Source organism: Pseudorasbora parva, chromosome 9, assembly GCF_024679245.1.
Source record: "Pseudorasbora parva isolate DD20220531a chromosome 9, ASM2467924v1, whole genome shotgun sequence".
NCBI classification, from domain to species: domain Eukaryota; kingdom Metazoa; phylum Chordata; class Actinopteri; order Cypriniformes; family Gobionidae; genus Pseudorasbora; species Pseudorasbora parva.
In genome coordinates, this window is record NC_090180.1 from 4169507 (window position 1) to 4194211 (window position 24705).

Consider the following 24705-nt stretch of genomic DNA (forward strand, 5'->3'; position numbering starts at 1 on the left):
CTCTGTCACAATAGTATCCAAACAAAGAGCCTGCTTTCCAGAAGGCCAGGGCACCATAAAGAGACATGCGCTGGTAGCTGTTGCCGGTAGCTGAGGGGAGGTCAGTTGATATTCACGCTCGTATGGACTAATAGTGACCTGTCACTTAAAAAGCATCCGGACAGGAATGCCTCTGCCACGACGCCGATCCTCCTTCCTGGGCCCGGCCGCTGCGGAGAGACGCGGATCCTCCTTCCTGGGCCAGGCCGCTGCGGAGAGACCCGTCGGCGTGAGCCGCACGAGCGCAGCTGCGACCTCCGCGCCTCGGGGGACTTTTGTAGGCATGGATCCCACCGGAGTAAGCAGCAGCCTGGGTACACGCGTGTCCCGCAGAGCCCTGGGCATCAGCAGCGTGTTTCTGCGGAGCCTCAGAAGCACCACCTTCCCTATGGTGACCCAGCCCAGGGATCAAAGTCCCCAGTATGGCTTCGACAGCCTTAACACATGCCTGCTGGAGTATCGCGATAAAGTTCACGCTCTAGAACAACTCAACGAACAGCTGGAGGAACAGATCAAGCAGTGCTTAGATAGGAAAGCCGCAAGTGCTGGGACATGGACTGGCCTAAAACAAGACTGGGAGGATGTCTATGTACAGGTAGGAGGATGTTTGACAGGGATTTAGCCTACACATCAAGCCTACATGTCAAACACTATTTCTTAAACAGTTTCCAGTGGAGATATCTAAATATTCTTAAAACCTTTAATATCCTTTATTTATCCTGATAATACACTTAAGCTCACTTTTTATACCCCACTGACAATTTGTTTTTAAACATAAATCTAACTAAATTTATGGAGATTTATGTTTGTTTGTTTTTAAACAATTTTACCATTTATTCTGAGAATATTTATTTATTATTTAGAGAGAGAGAGAATATTGCTAAACATCATATTAAAGTTAAAGGTGCACTATGTAGTATTTTTGCAGTAAAACATCCAAAAACCACTAGGCCAGTGTTATATATTTTGTTCAGTTGAGTTCTTACAATATCCCAAATGTTTTCAACTATTTGTAAATTATGAGAAAATTTTAACCCATGTTTTAACCAAGGAGCCGGGACGTGTGAGGGCATCTGTCAATTGCGTCATATCTGCGTTACCCTCGGTTTGCGGTTTTATTCTGCAGAAACCCTTTACTCTTTGTAGTGTGAACAAAAGTCATAGCAGCCGCTAAGCGAACGCACAGAGTAACTTCCTAACCTAATTTTAAACACACTTAAATGTATCTAATATGATAAACAGAGCTGCGTTACCTCATACATAATAATAGTGTGTTTGTGTAACAATCGCTCCAGCGGCCTTGCTCAGCTCATGATCTGCTTTCACACTACAGTAACATTAATAACTGCATCCATGAACATGATTTCTGCCCGAGTCCTATTCCGATTATTTCCCACCGGCTGTGAGATAAAGACCACATGTCCCAAGATTCTGCGCTCAAACTTGGCATCATCAAACTACGCCTTTGTTTTAAATAGGCGCCCTCTAGCGGATGGAAAACTTACAAAGTGTAGCTTTAATTAAAATATAATTAATTTCACCTCTGAGAGTGAAAAGACACTAGAGATCGGCAAAAAGATCTAGTGTAAAATCACAAACCTGACTCTCAGGGGAAACCCGAAATTACTGATTTAGGTTTTTTATTTCTTATGCATATGTTGTGATTAATTTATCATTATTTTAATCCATTTTCTATGTAAAGCACTTTGAATTATCATTGTGGGAACAGGTTTTATTTTAAAAATGTAACATTATATATCATACAATTTTGCTTCTAGTAAATAGTACATGCTAACATCTTCCTGCTTCCTATAAGGTCAGTGAGGCTATTCTGAACAACGCTCGACTTATGCTCCAGACTGAGAATGTTCAAGCCAATGCTGAGGACTTCAAAGACAGGTGCGAGTGTGATTTTGATCGCATTAGAAGTTTTCTGCATGAACAGGTTTTCAGCAAATGGTCTATAGTGTGTTTTTATGCACGATTGTGTAGGTACGAGAGTGAGCAGCCGTTCTGTAAAGCAGTGGAGGAGGAGATTAACTCTCTGTACAAAGTCATTGATGATGCAAACCTGACCCGGAGTGACCTGGAGAACGAGATCGAGAGCATGAAGAATGAGCTGATGAATCTGGAGCAAAGTCACATGGAGGTGAAATAAGAACAGCTCAATGATAAAATACTCTTTGAATTCCGGTGGTAAATCACGATCTTCTTTTGCTCTTCTTCAGGATGTGAGAGAGCTCTTTCAGCAGATGTCCGGGCTTGAGGTTGATGAGCCGGATGCTCCCACTGAGACCCGTCTGGACCAGATTCTAGCTTTCATCCGTTCCCACTGGGAGAAGGTCATTGAGAGGAACCGTGCTGAGGCTGACACATACCTTGAGTGCAAGGTAAACCATAGAATGTGAATCATTCATGTATACTCTCCCCTAAAGGATTATTAGGAACACCTGTTCAATTTCTCATTAATGCAATTCTCTAATCAACCAATCACATGGCAGTTGCATCAATGCATTTAGAATTAAGACCATCTCCTGAACTACAAACTGAATGTCAGAAGGGGAAATAAAGGAGATTTAAGCAATTTTGAGCATGTAAAATTCAGCATGGTTGTTGGTGCCAGACAGACCGGTCTGAGTATTTCACAATCTGCTCAGTTACTGGCATTTCACACACAACCATTTCTAGGGTTTACAAAGAATGGTGTGAAAAGGGAAAACATCCAGTATGCAGCAGTCCTGTGGGCGAAATGTTACCACTGTGCAGGCTGGTGGTGGTGGTGTAATGGTGTGGGGGATGTTTTCTTGGCACACTTTAGGCCCCTTAGTGCCAATTGGGCATCGTTTAAAGGGGTACTTCAGCGCTGGGAAGCTGAATCTGTATTTAAACTGGGTCATTAATGTAGTAGAAATGTGAAATTATTTTTGAATTTGGTGCTTTCTAGACTGAGAAAAGGCAGAAAATGTATTTTTGTCTCATGGGGATGAAAGACTACAATTCCCAGAATGCTTCGCTGCCCTGTCAGGCCATTCCCAAAGCCACCACTACTGGATTACAGTGACTGAGTTCAGAAAGTACAATTAAATACTGAACGTGTGTGTTCAATATAACGATCGAGTTGCCGCGTGAGTCTCACAGCAGACTGAGATTAGTAGTCAGATTACTTTTTTTGATGAGCTCTCGTGATGAGAGCTGAGGTAATCGCGACCACATTCGCGGCATACATTCACAACGCGTTTTCAGTTCATGCCTTTGGAAGCTTAACTTTCATAGAAATTAATTTAAGAAGTTAAAACACTTACATTGCTTAGCATCCGTTTAAATTAATGCCTGTAGCTGAGCTGTGCTGTAAGTGTGATCTCCATTCCCCATGCACGAGTTGAAAACATGCGGAAATGGCTCCCTCTGCTGGCTGTAGTCTTTAGGCTCTGGGCAAACATTCCTCTCGTGACGCAAATGCATAAATCTCTCGTCTCAGGGGGATATAAGAGGGGGGAGCATGATCATTTGAATATACTCCAGGGTTTCTACTGATACAAAGCCATATGTTAATCGCTGAAGTAACCCTTTAAATGCCACGGCCTACCTGAGCATTGTTTCTGACCATGTCCATCCCTTTATGACCACCATGTACCCATCCTCTGACGGCTACTTCTAGCAGGATAATGTACCATGTCTCAAAGCTCCAATCATTTTAAATTGGTTTCTTGAACATGACAATGAGTTCATTGTACTAAAATGGCCGCCACAGTCACCAGATCTCAACCCAATAGAGCATCTTTGGGATGTGGTGGAACGGGAGCTTCGTGCCCTGGATGTGCATCCCACAAATCTCCATCAACTGCAAGATGCTCTCCTATCAATCTGGGCCAACATTTCTAAAGAATGCTTTCAGCAGCTTGTTGAATCAATGCCACATAGAATTAAGGCAGTTCTGAAGGAGAAAGGGGGTCAAACACAGTATTAGTGTGTGTTCCTTATAATCCTTTAGGTGAGTGTACATACACACACACACACACACACACTCACATATATATATATATATATATATATATATATGGTTACACTTTATTTTAGGGTTCAATTAGCATGCATATTACTATATTGGTTGTTTATTAGTACTTATAAAGCACATATTAATGCCTTGTTCTGCATGATAATATTTTACATCCCTTAATCCAATACCTAAACTTAAACGCTACAAAAACTACCTTACTAACTATTAATAAGCAGTACATTATTAATTTATTGAGACAAAAGTCTTAGTTAATAGTGATTATGTGTTCCCCATATTAAAATGTTACTATATACACTACCAGTCAGACGTTTGGACGTTTCCCATCAAAGTCAATGACTTGACTGGTAGTTTGTATATACAGCTCTGGAAAAAATTAAGAGACCACTTAACATTGATTTTTCATTCATTGATTTTTGAATTTTTTCCATAGTTGTATATACAGTCAAAACAAAATTTATTCAGACAACTTCAACATTTTTTCACATTATCACAGTTTATTCGCTACAGTTTAGAAAATGGTAATAAAATATGGCAAGAACTTAATTTATGACAAGTGTTAAACTGTGTCAGAACAAAAATCCCAAACTTTTCAAAGGTAGTGTCAATGTGATCGAATAGGCTAAATACATACAAAATATATTTTACTACTGTAAATGTTAAAAAATATCCAAAAGTTATAAATTCTGCAAAAGTATTGTATGTTGTTACAGATTATTTCCTTTAGGATCACGTTGGGGTCCTGATCAGCTTGTTGGGATTTATTTTGCGATAATGACCAACAGACCGAATATTTTCCCTGTCATAACATAAAAATATGTATGTACACCCCTACGTGTGAATGTGCAGCAGGCGAACAGTGGGAAAAGCAAACTGAGTCCAGAAGAAGAGGAGCTGGAGAGTCTGAAGACGGACTGCAATGATGCCGGGTGCAAGATTAAGAGTCTGCAGGCCGAGACCGAGTCTATTAGAGCTCTGGTAGGACAACCTTCTCAAAGTGTGATGCAAAAATCATAAAGTAAACCATATTCAATTCACTGAAACTATGAATGATCACTGCAGAAACGAGGCCTGGAGAATGCCATCAACGATGCCAAGCACTGGCATAGCATTGAGCTCCAAAATCTGGGCTCTGTGATCGGAAAGCTGGAGGGCGAGCTCAAAGAAGTCCGTGGGGACATCGAGCAGCAGCGTCAGGACTATGAAACATTGCTCAACAACAAGAGGAAGCTGGAGATGGAGATCGGAACATATCACGGGATACTGGACGGAGAGGAGAGCAGATACTCGACGTGAGGCTCGTTTTCAATCTGCTTATGACAGGAGGACAATGACTGAAAATAACTGACTTCATCCTCGTTTCTCAGAAGCAGAAACTAGTTTCATTTTCTGTGATACCTGACAGATCTCTCAGGGGATGTTGTATGTAACCACAGTGTTGTTCTGTACTGTAGGTTCCCCGGTGGTTCTTCAGTGCCTGAGGGACCAATTGATCCCACAACATCTACATCTGAACCACAGGGCTATGCACAGACGGAAGGTACGGTTTCAATGCAATATGTTTTATAGAGAAAATAAGTAGAAAATATGAAGAGATAATTGAGTTTTTTTTGGAGATAAAAAACATGTTCTGATGTCCTTTGTCAGATTCTAACGATCCTGACGCTCCAGAAGAAAGAAAAAATGAATGAAATATCTCATTATTCTCTGCTAAAATCTGTTTCTCCTCACTTGTAGTTTACAGCATATATATATACTACATGAGTGCTGTGCAGGTTAAGAAATAAATAAAAACATAAGACATAAATTAAACAAACATTATCATTTTTATTTTGCTGAAGATTTGACTCTCGAGTTGCTTCTCTAGCCTCTGTATATTCTGATCATATCCTGTTTTACGCCCACAAGTACCAAAGCCATAAATGATAGAGTGGGAAATATGAATAATTGACTGGTCAAAACTGAAGCTCCTTAATACCATAATGACACCTTGTGGTTATAATGACACGTCTATGAAACAGCCACTTAGACATTACTTCAAATCCATGTTATCGTTCTGAACTATCATTTCTTTGTTTAGGAAATCCTCAAATAACACGTTTACTGCATGCATGGGGGGAACGACGCAAAGCTACAACAAAAGACAATAGCTTACTGACATTTCTAATACAAATGGGTAACCATAGTGTGTTTTTAAGAAGAGCAGTCCCGCATTTACACAAATTTAAGCAGTTTACTTAAATGTACTATATTTTTAAAAAAGTGCAAATTCATGCAAACTTTAAAGAAATGACAGTCTAACATAGTATACATTAATAACAAGTTATTCTTTCCATCAGCAACTGGATGTTATTCATGCTAGAGTGTAAGAATTATGCATAATCCAGCAGATTTCATTTCTCTGGCCTCGTTGGGTCTCCAATAACCGAGAAGCATCCAGCACAGTAACGGGCCGGTTTCTTTGTGTTAGCAGAATTGGCTCTTTTCAGACGGAATCCAAAACTGCTGACCCTCACGTCCTATCAACATCAGCACAGCTGTAATATGCTACATATGAACAAATAGGTCTGATTGAGTCACAAACACACTTCTCACCTGTGAGTTTCCTAGTGTTACGCTTTCTGACGGCTGTGGATCTGATGGTTGGACCAGTAGAGGTGTCTGGAAGATGAACAACTAATGTCAATATAACCAGCTTTAATGATGTGTTTTGGGTTTATTCATTTCATAAGAAGATTCTTATACCTTCTGAAGTGGCTCCATGGGAAAAGCAGCTGAGAAGTTCAGCATAGAGATGAGCAGCAACACCAGCAGGGCTCTTTGCATGTTCCCAGTCATCCTTCACACTCATACTAACAGCAAACAGGCACGCGTTTGTTCAATTAAAACACAGCTCAAAGGGTGTGACCCGAAGTTGTTGTGCGTCACAGGGAAAATGACGGCACAGGGCGGCATTGTGTCCATAAAATCAATGTTTATTTAAGACATTTAGGAATTATGTGAAAAAGAATATTTTAGTCCCACACAAACTCTCTCAGTTAATGCCGTTCCTTCAGGTTAAATCGAAATGTTTTTCAATGATAAGACGACCGATTCGATATTCGTCCCAGGTGAGCTCTCCCATCTCATACGGAGGTAGCTGAGGAATATATTCAAACACATACAGAAAATGTGATCCATATACATATATATTAGATTTCTGGAAAACGTAAACTTGATTCTCATTTGTGTGACTTATAAACTACAATGTGCAACGCTATAAAAAGAAGAACGATTACAGTTAATAATAAATTAAAAGTAGAAATACTGCATCACAATTAAAAGTTACTACAAATATAAATCATAAAATAAAATCAGCAGAGAAATGCAGTATTGGTAATATGAGACAGAAAATATAAACCGTGTTCAAAATTCACAGTCAGTGATCCTATGTGTTATTTGAAAAAGCATGAAGTTAAAAATGTATACGCCTATACAGTCATAAACCATAATTTGGACATTCTTTGCACAAAGCACGAGGGAACGTTCGTTTTAAATCTCCTCAACTTAGAGACATAGAGACATGATTCCTCCCTAACTTTGTCAGTTAATGTCAATTTCACTCTCCCTCTTTTTGGTATGTGTGCTGATTCTCAAAAAATGAGAGAAAATGAAACAGAAAAAGACATGTGATTAGATGGGCACATCACAACCCATCCATCCAGTACATGTGGTGCTGGTGATCGGCAATCCCAAAAATCAAAAACATCTACTACACATTAAACCCTGACCAAAAAATTATTCAAGTGTTTAAATCATAGTCCATGTAAAGTGGAAAGTCATGGCACATCTAGCAGATGTTTTGCACAGACACATAAGAGGTCATTCGCTCACATTACACTTTCATCATGTTCTGCAAAACAGCAACTTTAGTTACGAGCAATATCCCAATTCGATTCGTACTTGAATTCTTGATAAAAATAGAATTAAAAACAGCTTTATCCTCATTAATCATACCTACTTGATTATACTCTCCCAATTATGGCATGGGTTAACAGTGGTTAACTTTCACCTGTCTAGAAATCTAAATTGGCTTCCAGTTAAGAGGAATACAATTACAAAATGTCTGCGTGTACATGATCTTACCCAACGGATGCTTAAAAAGGGCCCAGAATACACAGAAAACAGTGCAAAAGTGCGTTTTTTTTTTTTTTAGCAGAAGTGCGGCCCATGTGAATGTCTTTGAATGCATGTATGAAGTCTACGTTTGGTCGTCAAAAGAACAGGATTATGTCACCATTAAAGGTGTACTGGCATATCTGCTTTAAGGCTTTTCTTAGAATAAAAGCCTGAATAATGGTACCTCTGATGCAAACATGTGAACCAAGAATCATAAATGCTTTGTGTTAGAATAATCAGTACAAAAATCTCTTTTTTTTTCTTTTAAATAACCAAAATGTCCTGGGAGCCTGTGGCGTTAAGTCGGCTGTAAGGGTATACAGCCTACCCCTACCCCACCCTCATGGCTAACCATCGGTGCCATAAGCGTCCAGCGGTTCGTTTCTGGGTCGTACATTTCCAAAGAGCTGAGATTGGACTGTCCATCGTAACCTCCCACTGCATAGAGTCGACCGCAGTTGGCCACTAAAGAAATGCGGCTGCGTCGAGTGTTCATGGCCACCAGATGGCTCCACTGATCTGTTATTGAGCTGTAAACCTCAGCTCCACTGAGGAAAGCAGAGCCGTCGTAACCTCCTGCCACATACAGATTACTGCCGACGGCTGCAGCCCCGTGCCGACAGCGCTTGTTTATCATGGAAGCAACAGGGTGCCATAATGCTGTATGCTGGTTATAGTACTCCACCTAGTGGCAGAGACATGAAACAACAAGGAGTATTCACAAATTCACATATTGTATTGTCATTTATATCAGGGGTTTTCAAACTTTATGATGCCAAGGATACCCAAATATGATGAGCCTTTTATGAGGGACCCCCTTCCCAAAATCAATCTATTTTATGTATGAAAAAAAAACATTTAAACTCTTAGATAAATAGTAAGTGTGACATTATAAATACAACATATTGTTTTTAAACTTAAATCAGCTATACTTAAAGGAAGTGTATGTAAGATTGTGGCCAAAATTAGTTCTGCAATCACTTTCAAATGACTGTAGAGCGCTGTATCCCTCTCCCTCTGACTCGAGGTTGCCAGATTGGCTGTAGGATCAGGAACGTTTGTAGATCTGCAGATGTGGTAACTAGAGCAGATCTGGCAACCCGGATGCGGATACACTACTGACTTTGTGATTGGTCGATAGGTGGAGGGCGGAGCTTCAGGCCAAAACACAACATGTCATCAACATCAGTTGAGGGCTGCAACAACAACTTTTAAATGACAATATCCTGGCCGGACTACTGTTGTCAGTGATAGAAGTATTTAAAATGACATGATTTCTTAATGTCTAGAGACATATCAGGGCCATTTTATGATTAATTGAAATACATTACTTACATACAGTTCCTTTAATGTTGGATGTACAAATATAAGCAGCTTACGTACTGCGTTAAGAACCACAGTGAGCAAGATAAAGGGGACTATAGTAAGAACAGCACACTAGAAAGACACAAAGCAAACATACAATTCTGGAAAGTACGGCAAGAAAGGTGAGAAACATTTATAAATGAAACCGCTAGAATGTTCTGTAGACTTTATCCATTTTTGTTTTGTCTTTTTACTCTCTTAAATTGTTTTGGGACCCCTTAGAACCTTCTGAAGGACCCCTGGGGGTCCCTGGACCCCAGTTTGAAAACCCCTGATTTATATCATCAATTCATAGTTTTCAGTCACGTGACTTGTGCGGAGCCTTGGAGGGCAAAACCGCCACAGAACTCTATTGAACTGCAGCACAAGCCTGTCAAATTTCCATCTTAAAACTAAAATATGTGAACAAGATGCACGTTTCGGGCACTTATTATACAGTAGGGGTGTGAACCTACACTGGTCTCACGGTTAGGTCCGATTACGATTATCATGTCATCGATTTGGTTTAATTTGAAATCACGATGCATCACGGTGCATTGACTTTTGTCAATAAATACAAGCAGTCAGATATATGAACGGAGCCTTTAATTTTACCTGTTCAATTAAAACAAGCTCCTAAAATGTATTCAACATCAAACAAAACTCAAGTCTACACAAAAGGAAATACTAAAAGCCACTTTAAGAGGTGGTTTGGGCTGCCTTACAGTCATAACTTAAGTCTAAATGCATCTGGTTGTTGAAACCACATATGTAAAATATTTATAAATAAACGTATGAGAGCGTGTTATAGGCTATATGATGTTATAGCCAGATATGACAGTACTATGCAGCACACATTGCCACAGACCAGTATCTCTTCATCAAGCCAATGCACAAACTACCGCACATTAAACCGAGAGTAAAGTCATAAGTGCTCAACATGCAAACATCTTCATTAAAGTGCTGTGGCCACACTCGCTCATATTGCTGTCTTTGATTTTAAAATGATCTGATGATCAATAAAACGCAGCTCATATCTGCTGTTTTCACGTTTTCGACGTGAACTCCATTAAATCTGCATATAGTGCAGAAACTGAACAGATTTATATCCGTTTTGCAGATACACATTTATGTACCCAAGTGTAAATAAAATGGTTTTGATAAATCAGATAGCTTTGATTTACACACAGCATGTGTGCGTGTTCTCCAGGTCATGCAGCTTCGTCATAGAAGCCGAAATGTGCCCAGATGTGGATTTTTAAAGTAGTTGGAGCATTTTTAATTACTCTCACTCGCCTCCCTCTGCCATTGTATGCTACCACGACAATTTACGTGCGTGATAAATGACGTCAGAAAATAATCAGTACTTTATAACCGGTTATGGTCTATTACTGAACCGATACCGAATCGTTACACAATAAGAATTTACACCTTACACAATAAGAATCCTTGCCACAGCAACCTACCCTTAAAGTGCCGTAATCTACTAAAACAGTGATATTAAAAGATCAAATTCAGTTAACACCCTTTTTGATGATGCATACTATATAGAGGCGAATTAATGAGCCAAGAATATGAACGTAACACCTTTTCTTTATAATGGGTTTCGATGGAAAAAACCCTAACAAGAAACCTTGTGTTGCACAAATATTCTGCATTCCGGTACAAAATAAGCAACATCAATATGGTGTATACTGAATTTGGTCTATCACTGTCTTACTGCATTAATACTGACTACAAACCTGGTAAAAATGACTGGCGGGTAACGGAGGAAAGCCTTGTTTTGCCCTCCAGGTTCCTTGAAGCGTGACGACACGTGAAAACTATGAATTGAATTATGATGTTCACCTACTGTGTTGAAGATCTGTAGACCATCATGACCGCCTGAAACATATATTCTGCCTTCAAACACAGTAACACCAGCAGCACTGCGGCTTGCGCTCATTTCTGTAACTATTGTCCATCTGGTAACACAAGAAACACACACACACACACACAAAATCAGACATTTTGATTCCAAAGAACCACAGCAAAAACGTTGCTATTGAGCAAGCCTTTACATTAAATATTAATACATTAACAAATTAAATTATTAAACTAAACATCCGTGTAATAAGTAAGCACTGCTCCAAGTAAGTATTCAAAGAATCAAAATGAAGAACACAAAGAAATTATACTAGAACAAACAATATTAATTACATTAATTTGCTATTTTTATGATTCATATATTAACAAATGCAACATTGTATATGTCATGGTTTTAATTGAGTAAGTCAAAACTATAGTGCTATAGTGTCATATAAACAAAAAAAACAACATTTATTATTAATAATGATATAATAGTAGTAGGCTATATTTACTCTCTCTATCATAAAGCAGCGCTCAAATATCGAACAGTCCATGATAGGACATTTTAAATTAAATATAGTTCAGCCAAGATTAAATAAGCATTTGATTATAATAAAGCGCTGTATCGTAAAGGCTATTGCTCTTAAACGTCTTAGTTGGTTTGTTTGTTTTTTCAAAATAATATTTTCCATTTCTTAAAATGCTGATTAGTTGATTTACAAATGAATCATGTGGCAAAACATTATCTGAAAAAAAATGTAGGACTCACCTGTCAGTCTCTGGGGAATAGCACTCGACTGAATTTAGAGAGGACTTGCCATCGTATCCACCACACACATATATATGGCCATCAACTACAACTGTTCCCATCGCACTGATGTAGAAGGAAGAGACAAAAGCATCATACATATGCACATAAAACTCTTTGCATAAACAATTTAGCTTCAAAATAGCTTCTGAAATAATATACAGCTCTGGAAAAAATTAAGAGACCACTTAACATTTATTTCTCAATATTAAGTGGTCTCTTAATTTTTTCCAGAACTGTATATTAAATATATTTACACAATTTCATGATTTCGTACCTGCGTTGAGTATTCATGCTAGCAACTTTTGTCCACGTGTCAGTTTCTGGGTTGTAAACTTCCACTGTTCTAAGCCGCGATTGACCGTCGTATCCACCAATGGCATAAAGCAGCCCATTCACAACAGCAACACCCACTCGACTGCGGGCCGTGCTCATAGGTTGGCATCGCTCCCAACAGTTTCCAATGGGATCGAATACCTCCACCACATTTAATGAGTCACCTGTGCATGAAACATTGTCTCATCAACAGTACACTTGACAGTAACTAACTCAGTAGTTTTCTGAAAGCACAGTGTGAGGTACCAGCACTGTTGAGGCCCCCGACCGCATAGATTAATCCTGCGATGGATGTGCAACATCTCTGTCGGGTTTTATAGGCTGGAAGGTGCGGCCGTCGCTCCGGCATCAGATGGTAATCTTTCGCCTCATCAACAAGGTCCCTGTTAAGAGTAAAATGCATTTACATGTATGGATACTTTTGGAAATGCACAAACAATAAAAAATATGAATCCCCACATCCTTTCAAAAATTCCATCCGCCTAATAATAATTGTTTACATTACATAAAGCAATGAAGTCACCAATGGTTTTAATGGTGCAAATAGTGTGCCTTGTTGGCTAGTGCTATTCGCTCACGCTCCGCCTAACAATGCCTAGATGGGCAAAACAAGATTTAAAAAAAACTTGCATATTGCAACGTTTCCAGTGGAACAATCAGTAAAGCGCAAGGCTGAAGGATCTTGACTTTGATGCAATAATTGTACAAGTAGCTCAGATATACATCGCAATGGGGATTAAAACATCTATCACAAATTATCACAACTTCCTTGTCAAGCTGACTTGAAGTATAGTATATAGATATTTTTCTTACAGCGCTTCGCTTCAGAAGGCCTTTATTAACCCCGGAGCCATGTGGAGCAGTTATATGATGGATAGATGCACTTTTATAATTGATAGATACACTTATGATAGATAGATACACTTTTATGCACTTCAAAAAAGAAACAGTCATTCACTGCCATTATTAAGCTTGAAGAGGCAGGACATTTTTTAATATAACTCAGATTGTATCCGTCTGAAAGAAGAACGCCATATACACCTAGGATGACTTGAAGGTGAGTAAATCATGGGCTAATTTTCATTTTTGCGTGAACTACCCCTTTAAATATTGCATTGGAAATGTATTTTCTGCAGATCTGGATCTTATTTTGGACTCTAAACAGTGTGTTTTGCCAAAAGGTCCATTTATAGAGCATAAGTTATCTGAAAGAAACGTGCCTGCATTTGTGGCAGCAGCGTACGAGCTCATCTTGTTGGACTCTGTCAGCGAGGAATTGAGGTCGACACAGAGGCAGTCGGGTTTTAGACAGTAACTCCGGTAACCGTGGCTCCCGATCTTCACGTGCATGTCGCACCCACGCCAGCACAGCCTCAAACACCTACAAACAACAAACTAGATCAGGTTCGCTCGCATTTTATAGAGCAGGGTTCCTCAAACTCAGTCCTGGAGCACTACGGTCCTGCAGAGTTTAGCTCCAATCCTAATCAAACACACCTTCCTGTGATTTTCTAGGCTGTGTCGGAAAACCTAGGCAGTATTTTCCAGGTTTCAGACACAGCCCTAGTGATCCTGAATACCTTGGTTAGCTTGTTCAGGTGTGTTTGATCAGGAGCTAAACTCTGCAGGACAGTGGCCCTCCAGGACCGAGTTTGAGGAAACCTGTCAAGTCTGGAGTCTTGTTAAAGAAAACACCCAAAACTGTGAAGCAATGAAAACGTGATTTACATCCATCATTCAGTACCATCCTGTTCTTGTGACTTTAAGTTTGTCATTAGAATCTGACCTGCTCCTCTGCTTGGATATTGAGCTCATCGCAGCCCACGAGCTCAAACACCTCCTCCGGCCGAAGGGCCAGGAACTCCTCGGACAACGATACCTCCACAAAGTGCTGATGAACGAAGATGTTGGCTGCATCGTAAAGTGTGGTGCACATCATAGTCTCTGCGAACTGCCGTACACCAAGGCAATTCTTCGGATGCAACCTGTAAATAAGAAGAGCAAGTCTAGAGCAATCTGTGTATGTGCAATTATATCGCCTTTTTATAATCTTTACAACTCCATAACCTGAGAGAAGCTTGTCACAGTTATTACTTAATGGCCTAATTGTGATTATTCCATCCTATCATTATTATTTGATTATACAAATATGTAAACACATTAGTGTTTAAAAGCTTGTGATTGTAATTTTTTGTATTTACTTATGATGTAATGCCAAATCAGCAGCAATGGCTATATTCATGGCAATCAGCAGTATCCCTTCAATACATTGTTTACAATAATTTAACAATATTATCTTAAAAACAATCACTATACAAAATCAGGCATATCCATCAATAACAACAATAGTCATAATAACAACAATTACATAGAATCTATCAATTGTAATATTTGACAAAAAATCTAAAATTACTCACGGAGAAATCTTTTTAAAAATATCCATTGATGTGTTTTCTGAATAAAACCGTGGTCTAATATTAATTAGAAAAGGACGTTTTATTAAAATATGTTTCACACTTGTGAAATTCTTACACAAATCACAAACCGGTTTCTCTTCCCCCTTCAATAAATATGAATGAATGAGTCTTGAATGTCCAATTTGGCATCTCGTATATATACCACGGTCATATCTGTTTTCAAAATAATAACTAATAACTTCTTGATATAAAACTGGATTCACCTCATATAATTTATCTGTAATTATTTATGTTTTTAAGAAAAGTCTCTTAAGCTCAACAAGGCTGCATTTATTTGATCAAAATACATTAAAACAGTAATGATAAATATTTTAATCATTTAAAATCTTCAGTGTCACATGATCCTTCAGAAATCATTATAATATGCACTAGAAACATTTCATTATTAATGCTGAAAACAGTTGTGCAGCTTAAAACGGATGATAATATTTTTCAGGATTCTTTGATGAACGGAAAGTTCAAAAGAACATTTATTTGAAACAATTTAACAATGTAAAAGTATGTCATTTTTACTTTTGAGCAAATTAATGTATCCTCGCTGAATAAAAGTATTAATTTCTGTAAAATCATACTGATCTTTAAACCAGTAGATATTATTATATAGTCATCTTATCATCTTACAATTACAATATGATATTAATAAATCATTATTTGCATTTTTTTCTGCCTTAAACTACTGCATTGTTTATTAATACATTGTTAGCTAACTGTGTGATTTGTCTATGTACTTTTCTGAAATCCATAACTTGGACTTTTTTGATAACAAATCACTCTAAATTGTAATGTAATTGTAATGTAGATGCATGAATTTTCTGTTAACCTGCTTTGAGACGATATGTATTGTGAAAAGCGTTATACAAATAAGTGTGAACTGAATTGGTTTACTGTACCTCTGCTGTAGAAAAGAGCAGCAGGCATCTTTGACATTTTGAAGCTGCAGGAAACTAGCCCCTATCAGGAGGGCCTGGACGTTCTGCTGGTCTATGGCTAAGTGTCCATTGTAGGCAAAGTTTATTAGGGCTTCAAGTGCACTGTTTAGAGGGAAAACAGATGAAAATATTAACACACTTACAAACAAACAAAAAACCATGGGTGCTTCTCATTTTTTATCTGTGCATCCTCGTTTCCTTTCCTTGTGTCTAAGCTCCACCCCTTTAGGATGTGAGGGAAGGATACGCCTGTGTATCCTCACCTCCACGTGTTGCAATTAAAGAATTGAGATGTCCTTCAAGAAGGCTGAGTTCAATTGGCTTCCAGGTAACATGTTGCAGGACGGAGAAGTGAGGAAACGAGGAAGCATCAATTTGGGTATTGAGGCCCTGTCCCAAATGGCACACTTCATGTGCACTTTCGGTCTTGTGGACTTCAATGGCCGCAGCGTGTCCATTCAATTCACAAGACCGTAGGGTGTCCCATACGTCATTTAAGCTTAAAGAAGGGTGCTTGTGAGTGCCCGTTTGCGGCTGCTATGCAAGCAGTATTGGGTAAGTTACTCTAAAAAAGTAATTAATTTCTAGTTACTAATTACATCTTCAATAGTGTAAATAGATTACTGTACAGATTACGCTCCCCAAAAAGTATTTTATTACTTATTACTTTCGAAATCCTATAATCAACCTCGAGTTAAACGATTAAAGGAGACATGAAATGGCTCTTAATTCATTCAAAATACATAATATAAAACTACATAAATTATTCTTATTAACTGACCAAAGTATAACAAATGTAAGAAGGATACATACAAAACATGCATTTTAAAGTTAGACTTTAAATGTTGATGTTAATTCCACTATTGTATTATATGTAATTGTTCTACAGTCTAAACACAGTATTTAGTTCAATTACTTGTGAAGTAACTGTAATTACACAAAAAATACGAGTAATCCCTTACTTTACTTTTTCAAAATTACAGTAACTAATTACTTATTAACTAGTTACATCCAACACTGCCCGCGAGTTTGTGAGTTATGCAAAGGACTTCTAACCGCCAGTCAAAGCGGCATTATGTTTTGAAAGTGCGGACTCAGTGGAAGACCGAGAGGGTTTAAGATTGGAACATACTCTGCAGGAACAAAGAAATTTGTTTGTTTTCTCGAGGTGGCAAAAACGAGAACAAAGGTCGTTCTGGCCAGTATATTCCATACTTCACGAGAAAAGCAGGTGCCAAACATCCAATTATCACACAATACAGGTCCTTCTCAAAAAATTAGCATATTGTGATAAAGGTCATTATTTTCCATAATGTAATGATAAAAACTAAACTTTCATATATTTTAGATTCATTGCACACCAACTGAAATATTTCAGGTCTTTTATTGTTTTAATACTGATGATTTTGGCATACAGCTCATGAAAACCCAAAATTGTTGTCTCAAAAAATTAGCATATCATGAAAAGGTTCTCTAAACGAGCTGTTAACCTAATCATCTGAATCAATTAATTAACTCTAAACACCTGCAGAAGATTCCTGAGGCTTTTAAAAACTCCCAGCCTGGTTCATTACTCAAAACCGCAATCATGGGTAAGACTGCCGACCTGACTGCTGTCCAGAAGGCCATCATTGACACCCTCAAGCGAGAGGGTAAGACACAGAAAGACATTTCTGAACGAATAGGCTGTTCCCAGAGCGCTGTATCAAGGCACCTCAGTGGGAAGTCTGTGGGAAGGAAAAAGTGTGGCAAAAAACGCTGCACAACGAGAAGAGGTGAGCGGACCCTGAGAAAGATTGTGGAGAAGGACCGATTCCAGACCTTGGGGGACCTACGGAAGCAGTGGACTGAGTCTGGAGTAGAAACATCCAGAGCCACCGTGCACAGGCGTGAGCAGGAAATGGGCTACAGGTGCCGCATTCCCCAGGTCAAGACACTTTTGAACCAGAAACAGCTGCAGAAGCGCCTGACCTGGGGTACAGAGAAGCAGCACTGGACTGTTGCTCAAATTTTCCAAGTCATTCGGAAATCAAGGTGCCAGAGTCTGGAGGAAGACTGGGGAGAAGGAAATGCCAAAAGGCCTGAAGTCCAGTGTCAAGTCCCCACAGTCAGTGATGGTCTGGGGTGCCATGTCAGCTGCTGGTGTTGGTCCACTGTGTTTTATCAAGGGCAGGGTCAATGCAACTAGCTATCAGGAGATTTTGGAGCACTTCATGCTTCCATCTGCTGAAAAGCTTAAAGGAGATGAAGATGTGGTTTTTCAGCACGACCTGGCACCTGCTCACAGTGCCAAAACCACTGGTCAATGGTTTACTGACCATGGTATTACTGTGCTCAATTGGCCTGCCAACTCTCCTGACCTGAACCCCATAGAGAATCTGTGGGATATTGTGAAGAGAAAGTTGAGAGATGCAAGACCCAACACTCTGGATGAGCTTAAGGCCGCTTTCGAAGCATCCTGGGCCTCCAGAACACCTCAGCAGCGCCACAGGCTGATCGCCTCCTTGCCACGCCGCACTGAATCAGAAAGAGAAGCAGTCATTTCTGCAAAAGGATTCCCGAACAAGTATTGAGTGCATAACTGAACATTATTAATTGAATGTTGACTTTTTTTGTATTAAAAACACTTTTTTTTTTTATTGGTCAGATGAAATATGCTAATTCTTTGAGATAGAAATTTTGGGTTTTCATGAGCTGTATGCCAAAATCATCAGTATTAAAACAATAAAATACCTGAAGTATTTCTGTTGGTGTGCAATTCATCTAAAATATATGAAAGTTTAATTTTTATCATTACATTATGGAAAATAACGAACTTTTAACACATATGCTAATTTTTGGAGAAGGACCTGTAGTTCTCGGACACCCGCAAGAAAAAAAGTTCTGCTCAGACGATGTGTCGAAAACAAGCTGCGCGAACTCCCAAACCAGAATGACATCATTTTGTTCTTGCAGCCCTGGGAGCGAGAACTTTTTTCATTTGGGACAGGGCCTGAGAAGCACCCCATATCTAGAGATCTTGATCGCTGATTGGTTTAGTATCTTCACCTGGGATCCATGCCCTGCATGACGATCTCATCCTGTTTGCATTCCACCATGTCATTGGTAAACATGGCATGAAAGTATGGAATCGAAGCAGCTAGGACTATTCTGTGAGCACTGAATTTGTGCTCTCCGACCTGCATACACACAGACAGATGCACAAATCATGATCAGAAATCATCTCATACACATAAATACCTAAAATGTCCTGGTTCAGTGTTGATAATGAGACATTCAGTTGCATTTTTGAAAAATTAGCCTTCCACCCAAATGATCACAAAGTATTTTCTAGGGTCAAAATGAACGGAAATTTAAAATTTAAATGAATGTAGTAGGAAATGTGGGAAAAAATAACGGAACAGTGATGCATTTTATACTAAACCTTTACCATAATCCTTAGTATGATCTGTAATATGTACAATAAGCCAGCTGTCAGTCAGCAAAGACATGCGTACAGCAGGTCAGGTGGAAGAGATAAAGTGGATTATTGCTCTCTGTGACCCACATAAAGGGCTGATGATGCAACAGTTATAGCACAGACTGAGCACAGGTTTCATTAACTGATGCTTCTGCTAATGGTGCTTTATACAGCTACATAATATATATATAGGCTCAGTTTCACAGACAGGGCTTAGACTAAACTAGGATTAGGCCTTAGTTCAATTAGGGCATTTAAAGTAACCTTTTATAAACGTGCCCTAGAAAAAAAAACATTACTGGTGTGGTGTGCTTCAAACAATGCCACTGACATATTTTAAGATACATCCGTGCGAGTTTCTTTCAGTTATAACACCTCAAAGCTTAAGCCTTATCTGTGAAACGGGGGGTTAATGTTTAATTTTTTAACACCTTATGTCTCTATTATGTTCTACATTTCTTTCCTCTTGAGCCACAGAAACGGCATTTCTGTTACTGCAATTACTGTTGCATGCTTTATTGAGGTGCTTTTAAGAAATAAACCTTAACTGCACTTAAAGGCGGCTGAATATGGCATAGTATAATCAGTGGTTCTCAAACAGCGGGCTGGTACACTCAAATTTGTTTAAAATGGGCTTTAAAATAGGCTAAAACAGCCAGACATTATTATTTTAATTAAATTATTTTCATATTCGTTTAAAAAAATATTTTAATTAATTCCCTCAACAACTTTATCACTAAAAAAGTAATGAACATTTCAAATTATTAGAATTTTTCCCCCCAGTTATGTCAATGTACAATATTTTGTTTCATAGAAATATGTATGAGGGGAAAATCTAGCTAAAACTGCTGTTTAAATAACCCAAACAATTCAAGATATATTGGATATCAAGCTCTTACAGGTGTTTCTATTAAGCACAGCTTGACAATATAGTTAAACATTAAACATGAGGAAATGACAACTTCTTAACAGACCATGGAAGGCAAATTCACCACACAGGCTTTTTATAATTTCTCTACAGGTCAAAATAAAAATAGCAGGATGTAATGTTCCTCTTCCGTGCTTAAGCAGTTTAAAATGTACAGCTCATATCTGCAGCTGATGAGGATGTTAGCTACATGCTAGCACATAATACTAGAATACATCGCCTTTAAAACTGATACAAAATATAGAAAAATCAATTTCAAGAGATGTATGCAATGAGACGCATTAACAAACGACCTGGTAGCCTTAAAAATGACAGCTCTTCCTTCAGCTAACAGTGTCTGTACTTCACTAGCCTCTACCATGCTGACAGCCTAGTGCTACCTGGTTAGCATTTCACTAGCAAATTAACCCTAACAAAGAAAAGCACAGTACTTTTAGGGTAACATCACACAGTTTCCCTTGTCGTCGGATCTCCTCCATCACTGCATATCCACGAGCGGGCAAATCGGCGACAGAAAAATGCATCAAATCTTCTAATTCTTCAAAAATCGTGTCACCCATCGTCATTGATGGACTGGAGACGATACTTTTTGTCCAAACCGAGACGCCGTAGATCGAGCTGTTTTACTGAGTACCCTCCACTGGCGGTGTCAGTTCCTTATTATTTATGCAGGGGTCATATACTGCTCACATCAGATTTATTGTGGATGTAATGGTCTTATTCATGTGAATCACATGTAGTTGCTACATCATGGCTTAGTTGAGTTCAGCTCACGTGACAGTTTTGCACAGCTCTCTCTCTCTCTCTCTCTCTCTCTCTCTCTCTCTCTCTCTCTCTCTCTCTCTCTCTCTCTCTCTCTCTCTGTGAGACAAGTCTCAAGTCCTTCACAGCTAGACACGGTTGAATTCGTAATAGCCAGCGTTGGGAAAGTTACTTTGAAAAGTTAAGTTTTGTTACATTGTGTTACTCCCTTAAAAAGTAACTCATTGCGGTAGTTACTTTAAGTAACGCGTTGCGGTACTTTTACGTTACCTTTTCTTACGTGGGCTTGGCTCGTTTGTTTTTTCTGTATTTTTATTACAAAAAAGTTCTATTTTTGTGCAAATGTAAAGACCCTTTACCCCCAAAATTGAAATAATAAGCTGCGGTAAAAATGCAAATTCACGCATGTACAGTAGAGGGCGCAGCTCAAACAAACCTTTCAGCTCTTTCATTCTGGATAATGGAAGAATAGAAACACTCATAATTCACCAATAAAAACTAAAAATCTTAGTAATTTTTGCTCATAGTTTAACTGAACCATCGATACTTCAGTATCTTTTTGGATACTGTGTATAAAATAAATTAGCAATATATTTTACTCATGCCGTATTGGAATTGGTGACTTGTAACTTGTGTTGGAGTCCTTTTTTTGGAGTCTGTACATTTACTCAAGTGTGGTTTTCAAGTACTCTTTACACCTCTGTATTTTTGTCATTTTTACTAAATAAAATTGTCAGGTAATTTACTATATCTTTGCTTTCTGCTGATTCTGCTTACATTTTAGAATTAAAAATGATCAATAGAATGTTCTTAACACGAATGTACCATTTCCTCAGATTTTCTCAATATATATTTCCTTATTACACAATTAGGCTACTTATAGTTTATGGTTGCCATGCTTTTGCTAACTGTTGAAAGGGAAAAACGCCTCCTGGAAAATCTTCTGTAAGCTGTAAAGTACCACAGGATACTCCGTCCTTGTGCCATCATTGTGCTTTGTGTCAAAGCAGTCAAGTTTGAGACACAGAAAGCTGATTGTGGTCAAATCTACATTTGCAAAATCACACTAGTGTGTACTATCTAATCTCCAGAGCTATATATGTGACTAATATGGCTAGATGATTGTTCAAGAAGTTAATGAGTTGCCTATAAGATCCTTTGTTGTATCCTCTAGGTTATTGTAAATGTCTTCTTCCTGTTCCGGTGACAAAAACTACAGCTTGTGGTGTAAACACAAACAAGATGTTTGATAAGCATACATATGAACTATTAGAGCGTTTGTTAGATATTCATTCTCTTTTGTAACTACACAACTTTACCAGCAGGTGGCACAAATATCCAGTAAGAGATGTCTGGAGGTTTGTGCAAATTCTATTTACAAAAATAAACAGAGAACAGACAGTCATTCTGGCAGGCATGAACTGGCAGGAAAATAAGCTGTTCAGAAGAGCTGTTACCTCAGGGGGAATTTAGTGGGAGTGCTTTTCTAAGAAAGCTTTGGTTAAAAAAGGGAATTTATTTTTCAAATAATTTAATTTTAGAAATCAAAACAGGACATAGGACAGATGCAGGTGTTAGGACGCTTGGTGAAATAAACTTTCAGGAATAATGTGATAAAAAAGTGAGTCTTGTAGCCTATAAAGAAAATGATTAATGACATGCTCAAGTACAATCGCTGATGATTGGTAAATTATTAGCTGCAAATTTATTCTACACTGTAAAAAAAATGTTGTTTAACTTTTAAAAAGTAAGTAACCTGGTTGCCTTAAAATTTTGAGTTCATGGAAATTAAAAATTTGAGTTGATACAAGGAAGGAAATTTATTTAGAAACTCAAAATAGTATTGTATCTGAACCACATACATTTTTTTATAAATCATGAAAATAGCACAATTTGGCATGTTTCACTGCATCATCATAAATAAAACACACACAATTACCCAACATGCTTACAAAATCTTTTAATAATATTTTAATAAAGGTTGTCGAATCTCAAAAGATTTTCATTGTATGAACTCAAAATGTTAAGGCAACCAGGTAACTCTTTATCTAAATATTTTTTTACAGTGTACACATTCGCAGCCTTAACTTCTCATGGGATTTTACAAGAAAGAGTGTGAACATTGTAAAAAGAGGCAAATTTTGAACTTTTGCAGTACAATCCACTTGGAGGTTTAAGTTATTTCAACTTAAATTATGTTAAACTGATTTTATAAAATGAGTTACATCGTTTATAAATAATAAAAAAGTTTAAAAAAATTTAACTTATTTTGATGAGTTAAAACAATGCAATACATATGTTGTCATAACTGTCGAACATATCATTTTTTTTACAGAGAACGGTACAAAGGATCAATGAGTGTGAGATGCAACACAAAGGTATAGTGAGTAGCCCCAAACTGATTTTGGACACATAATATACTCTTAAAAAGATCTAAATGTCATTATTCATCCGCAAACTAATGATGTAAGACCTTTTCTCAGAACTAACTTCCCTTTTCTGAGCAATTGCTGTCCTTTTACTTTTAAGGTCATTTCTAGTGCATGCACTGTATAAAGTTTATCTCGAAATTCCACTAACATTTGAGAATCAGAAAATGTCCTCTGTTTGTGTCCATCTATTTTAAAATAAAATATCTATAATTTATAACAGAAATGTTTTTTTGTCAAGCGTGTTTGTGCTATATTTATATGTATTATGTGTATACATATAAAAAATGTGTTTGATGCATTGTTAAAAAATACTTTAAAAAAAAAGTGGGTGTAAGTGTCCAAATATATTTGGGGCCATTGTGATCTGAGAAAGAGAAGTTTTCACACGTCTAAACCCAGTCACTCCGTTTAAATACTAGTTTCAACACTCATGCAAGTCTTGACTTGACTAAATCACATACACAATTCACTGTTTACACCCACTGCACACACACTTCTCATTTACAGTTTACCCCACTCTTAAAAGATGATTTAGAATATAAAGGATTCTGTTCATAGACCCTTTTAAGGGCATAATATATATATATATATATATATATATATATATATATATATATATATATATATATATATATATATATATATATATATTTAAGGAATTAATCAGCTCACAAACACACCATCATTAAGAAAGAAAAAAAACTGTTAAACATTAAAAAGTATATTTAAATAATGTAAGAAATTTCTCATTATATAGAACCTTTTGGGTTCTTTAAAATTTAGTCAAGAACCCTTTAAAAAATGCCGGGTTAAAAACAACCCAAGTTGGGTTTAAAATGGACAAACCCAGCGATTGGGTTGTTTTAACCCAGAGGTTGGGTTTAATGTTTGCCCAATGTGCTGGGCTGTTAACCCTTTTATACAAATAGCTATATGGCTGGCTTAAAATTAACCCCAAATTTAAAATCAGACATAATTATAGAGGCAACAATAATAATCAAAAGGTGAACATTTATTAATAAGCTATTTATTCATTAAACGTATTAATAATAATGTTAATGTATTAAACATAATAATACATGTTAATTTCCAACATACTTTGGGTTCATTTTAAGCAAGACAGTAATGCGTTAAATAAAACTACCCAGCGCGAAGGGCAAAGATTTAAC

At 37.8% G+C, this 24705-nt stretch overlaps 3 protein-coding genes across 3 annotated transcripts in view; 1 reads left to right on the plus strand and 2 right to left on the minus strand.

The window, feature by feature from the left end:
• si:dkey-154p10.3 (PX domain-containing protein 1) overlaps positions 1–24705 on the minus strand; it is a 450183-nt gene that overhangs the window by 66663 nt on the left and 358815 nt on the right. The window lies entirely within an intron of this gene.
• bfsp2 (beaded filament structural protein 2, phakinin) lies at positions 17–5833 on the plus strand. Its single transcript, XM_067453511.1, has 8 exons — positions 17–634; positions 1856–1938; positions 2032–2188; positions 2268–2429; positions 4907–5032; positions 5117–5346; positions 5509–5594; positions 5702–5833. Exons 1-8 carry the CDS (start codon positions 167–169, stop codon positions 5743–5745), a joined length of 1356 nt encoding a protein of 451 aa, XP_067309612.1. The 5' UTR covers positions 17–166; the 3' UTR covers positions 5746–5833.
• Positions 7009–21023, minus strand: klhl18 (kelch-like family member 18). Its single transcript, XM_067453509.1, has 10 exons — positions 20774–21023; positions 19003–19133; positions 15916–16056; positions 14335–14533; positions 13769–13929; positions 12795–12931; positions 12490–12712; positions 12174–12278; positions 11409–11520; positions 7009–8897 (listed from the first exon to the last, which is right to left on the minus strand). The coding sequence occupies exons 1-10, from the start codon at positions 20906–20908 to the stop codon at positions 8511–8513; spliced, it is 1731 nt and encodes a 576-aa protein (XP_067309610.1). The 5' UTR covers positions 20909–21023; the 3' UTR covers positions 7009–8510.

Bases quoted from the DNA above. Each gene is read 5' to 3' on its own strand.
- bfsp2 (XM_067453511.1), top strand. From the start codon at position 167: ATGCCTCTGCCACGACGCCGATCCTCCTTCCTGGGCCCGGCCGCTGCG. The intron at 2,189-2,267 runs GTGAAATAAGAA...GCTCTTCTTCAG, and splicing joins TGGAGCAAAGTCACATGGAG to GATGTGAGAGAGCTCTTTCA. The intron at 5,033-5,116 runs GTAGGACAACCT...TGATCACTGCAG, and splicing joins CCGAGTCTATTAGAGCTCTG to AAACGAGGCCTGGAGAATGC.
- klhl18 (XM_067453509.1), bottom strand. From the start codon at position 20,908: ATGACGATGGGTGACACGATTTTTGAAGAATTAGAAGATTTGATGCAT. The intron at 19,134-20,773 runs GTACTGTGCTTT...GTGTGTATGCAG, and splicing joins TGTGTGATGTTACCCTAAAA to GTCGGAGAGCACAAATTCAG. The intron at 13,930-14,334 runs GTCAGATTCTAA...TGTTGTTTGTAG, and splicing joins ATATCCAAGCAGAGGAGCAG to GTGTTTGAGGCTGTGCTGGC.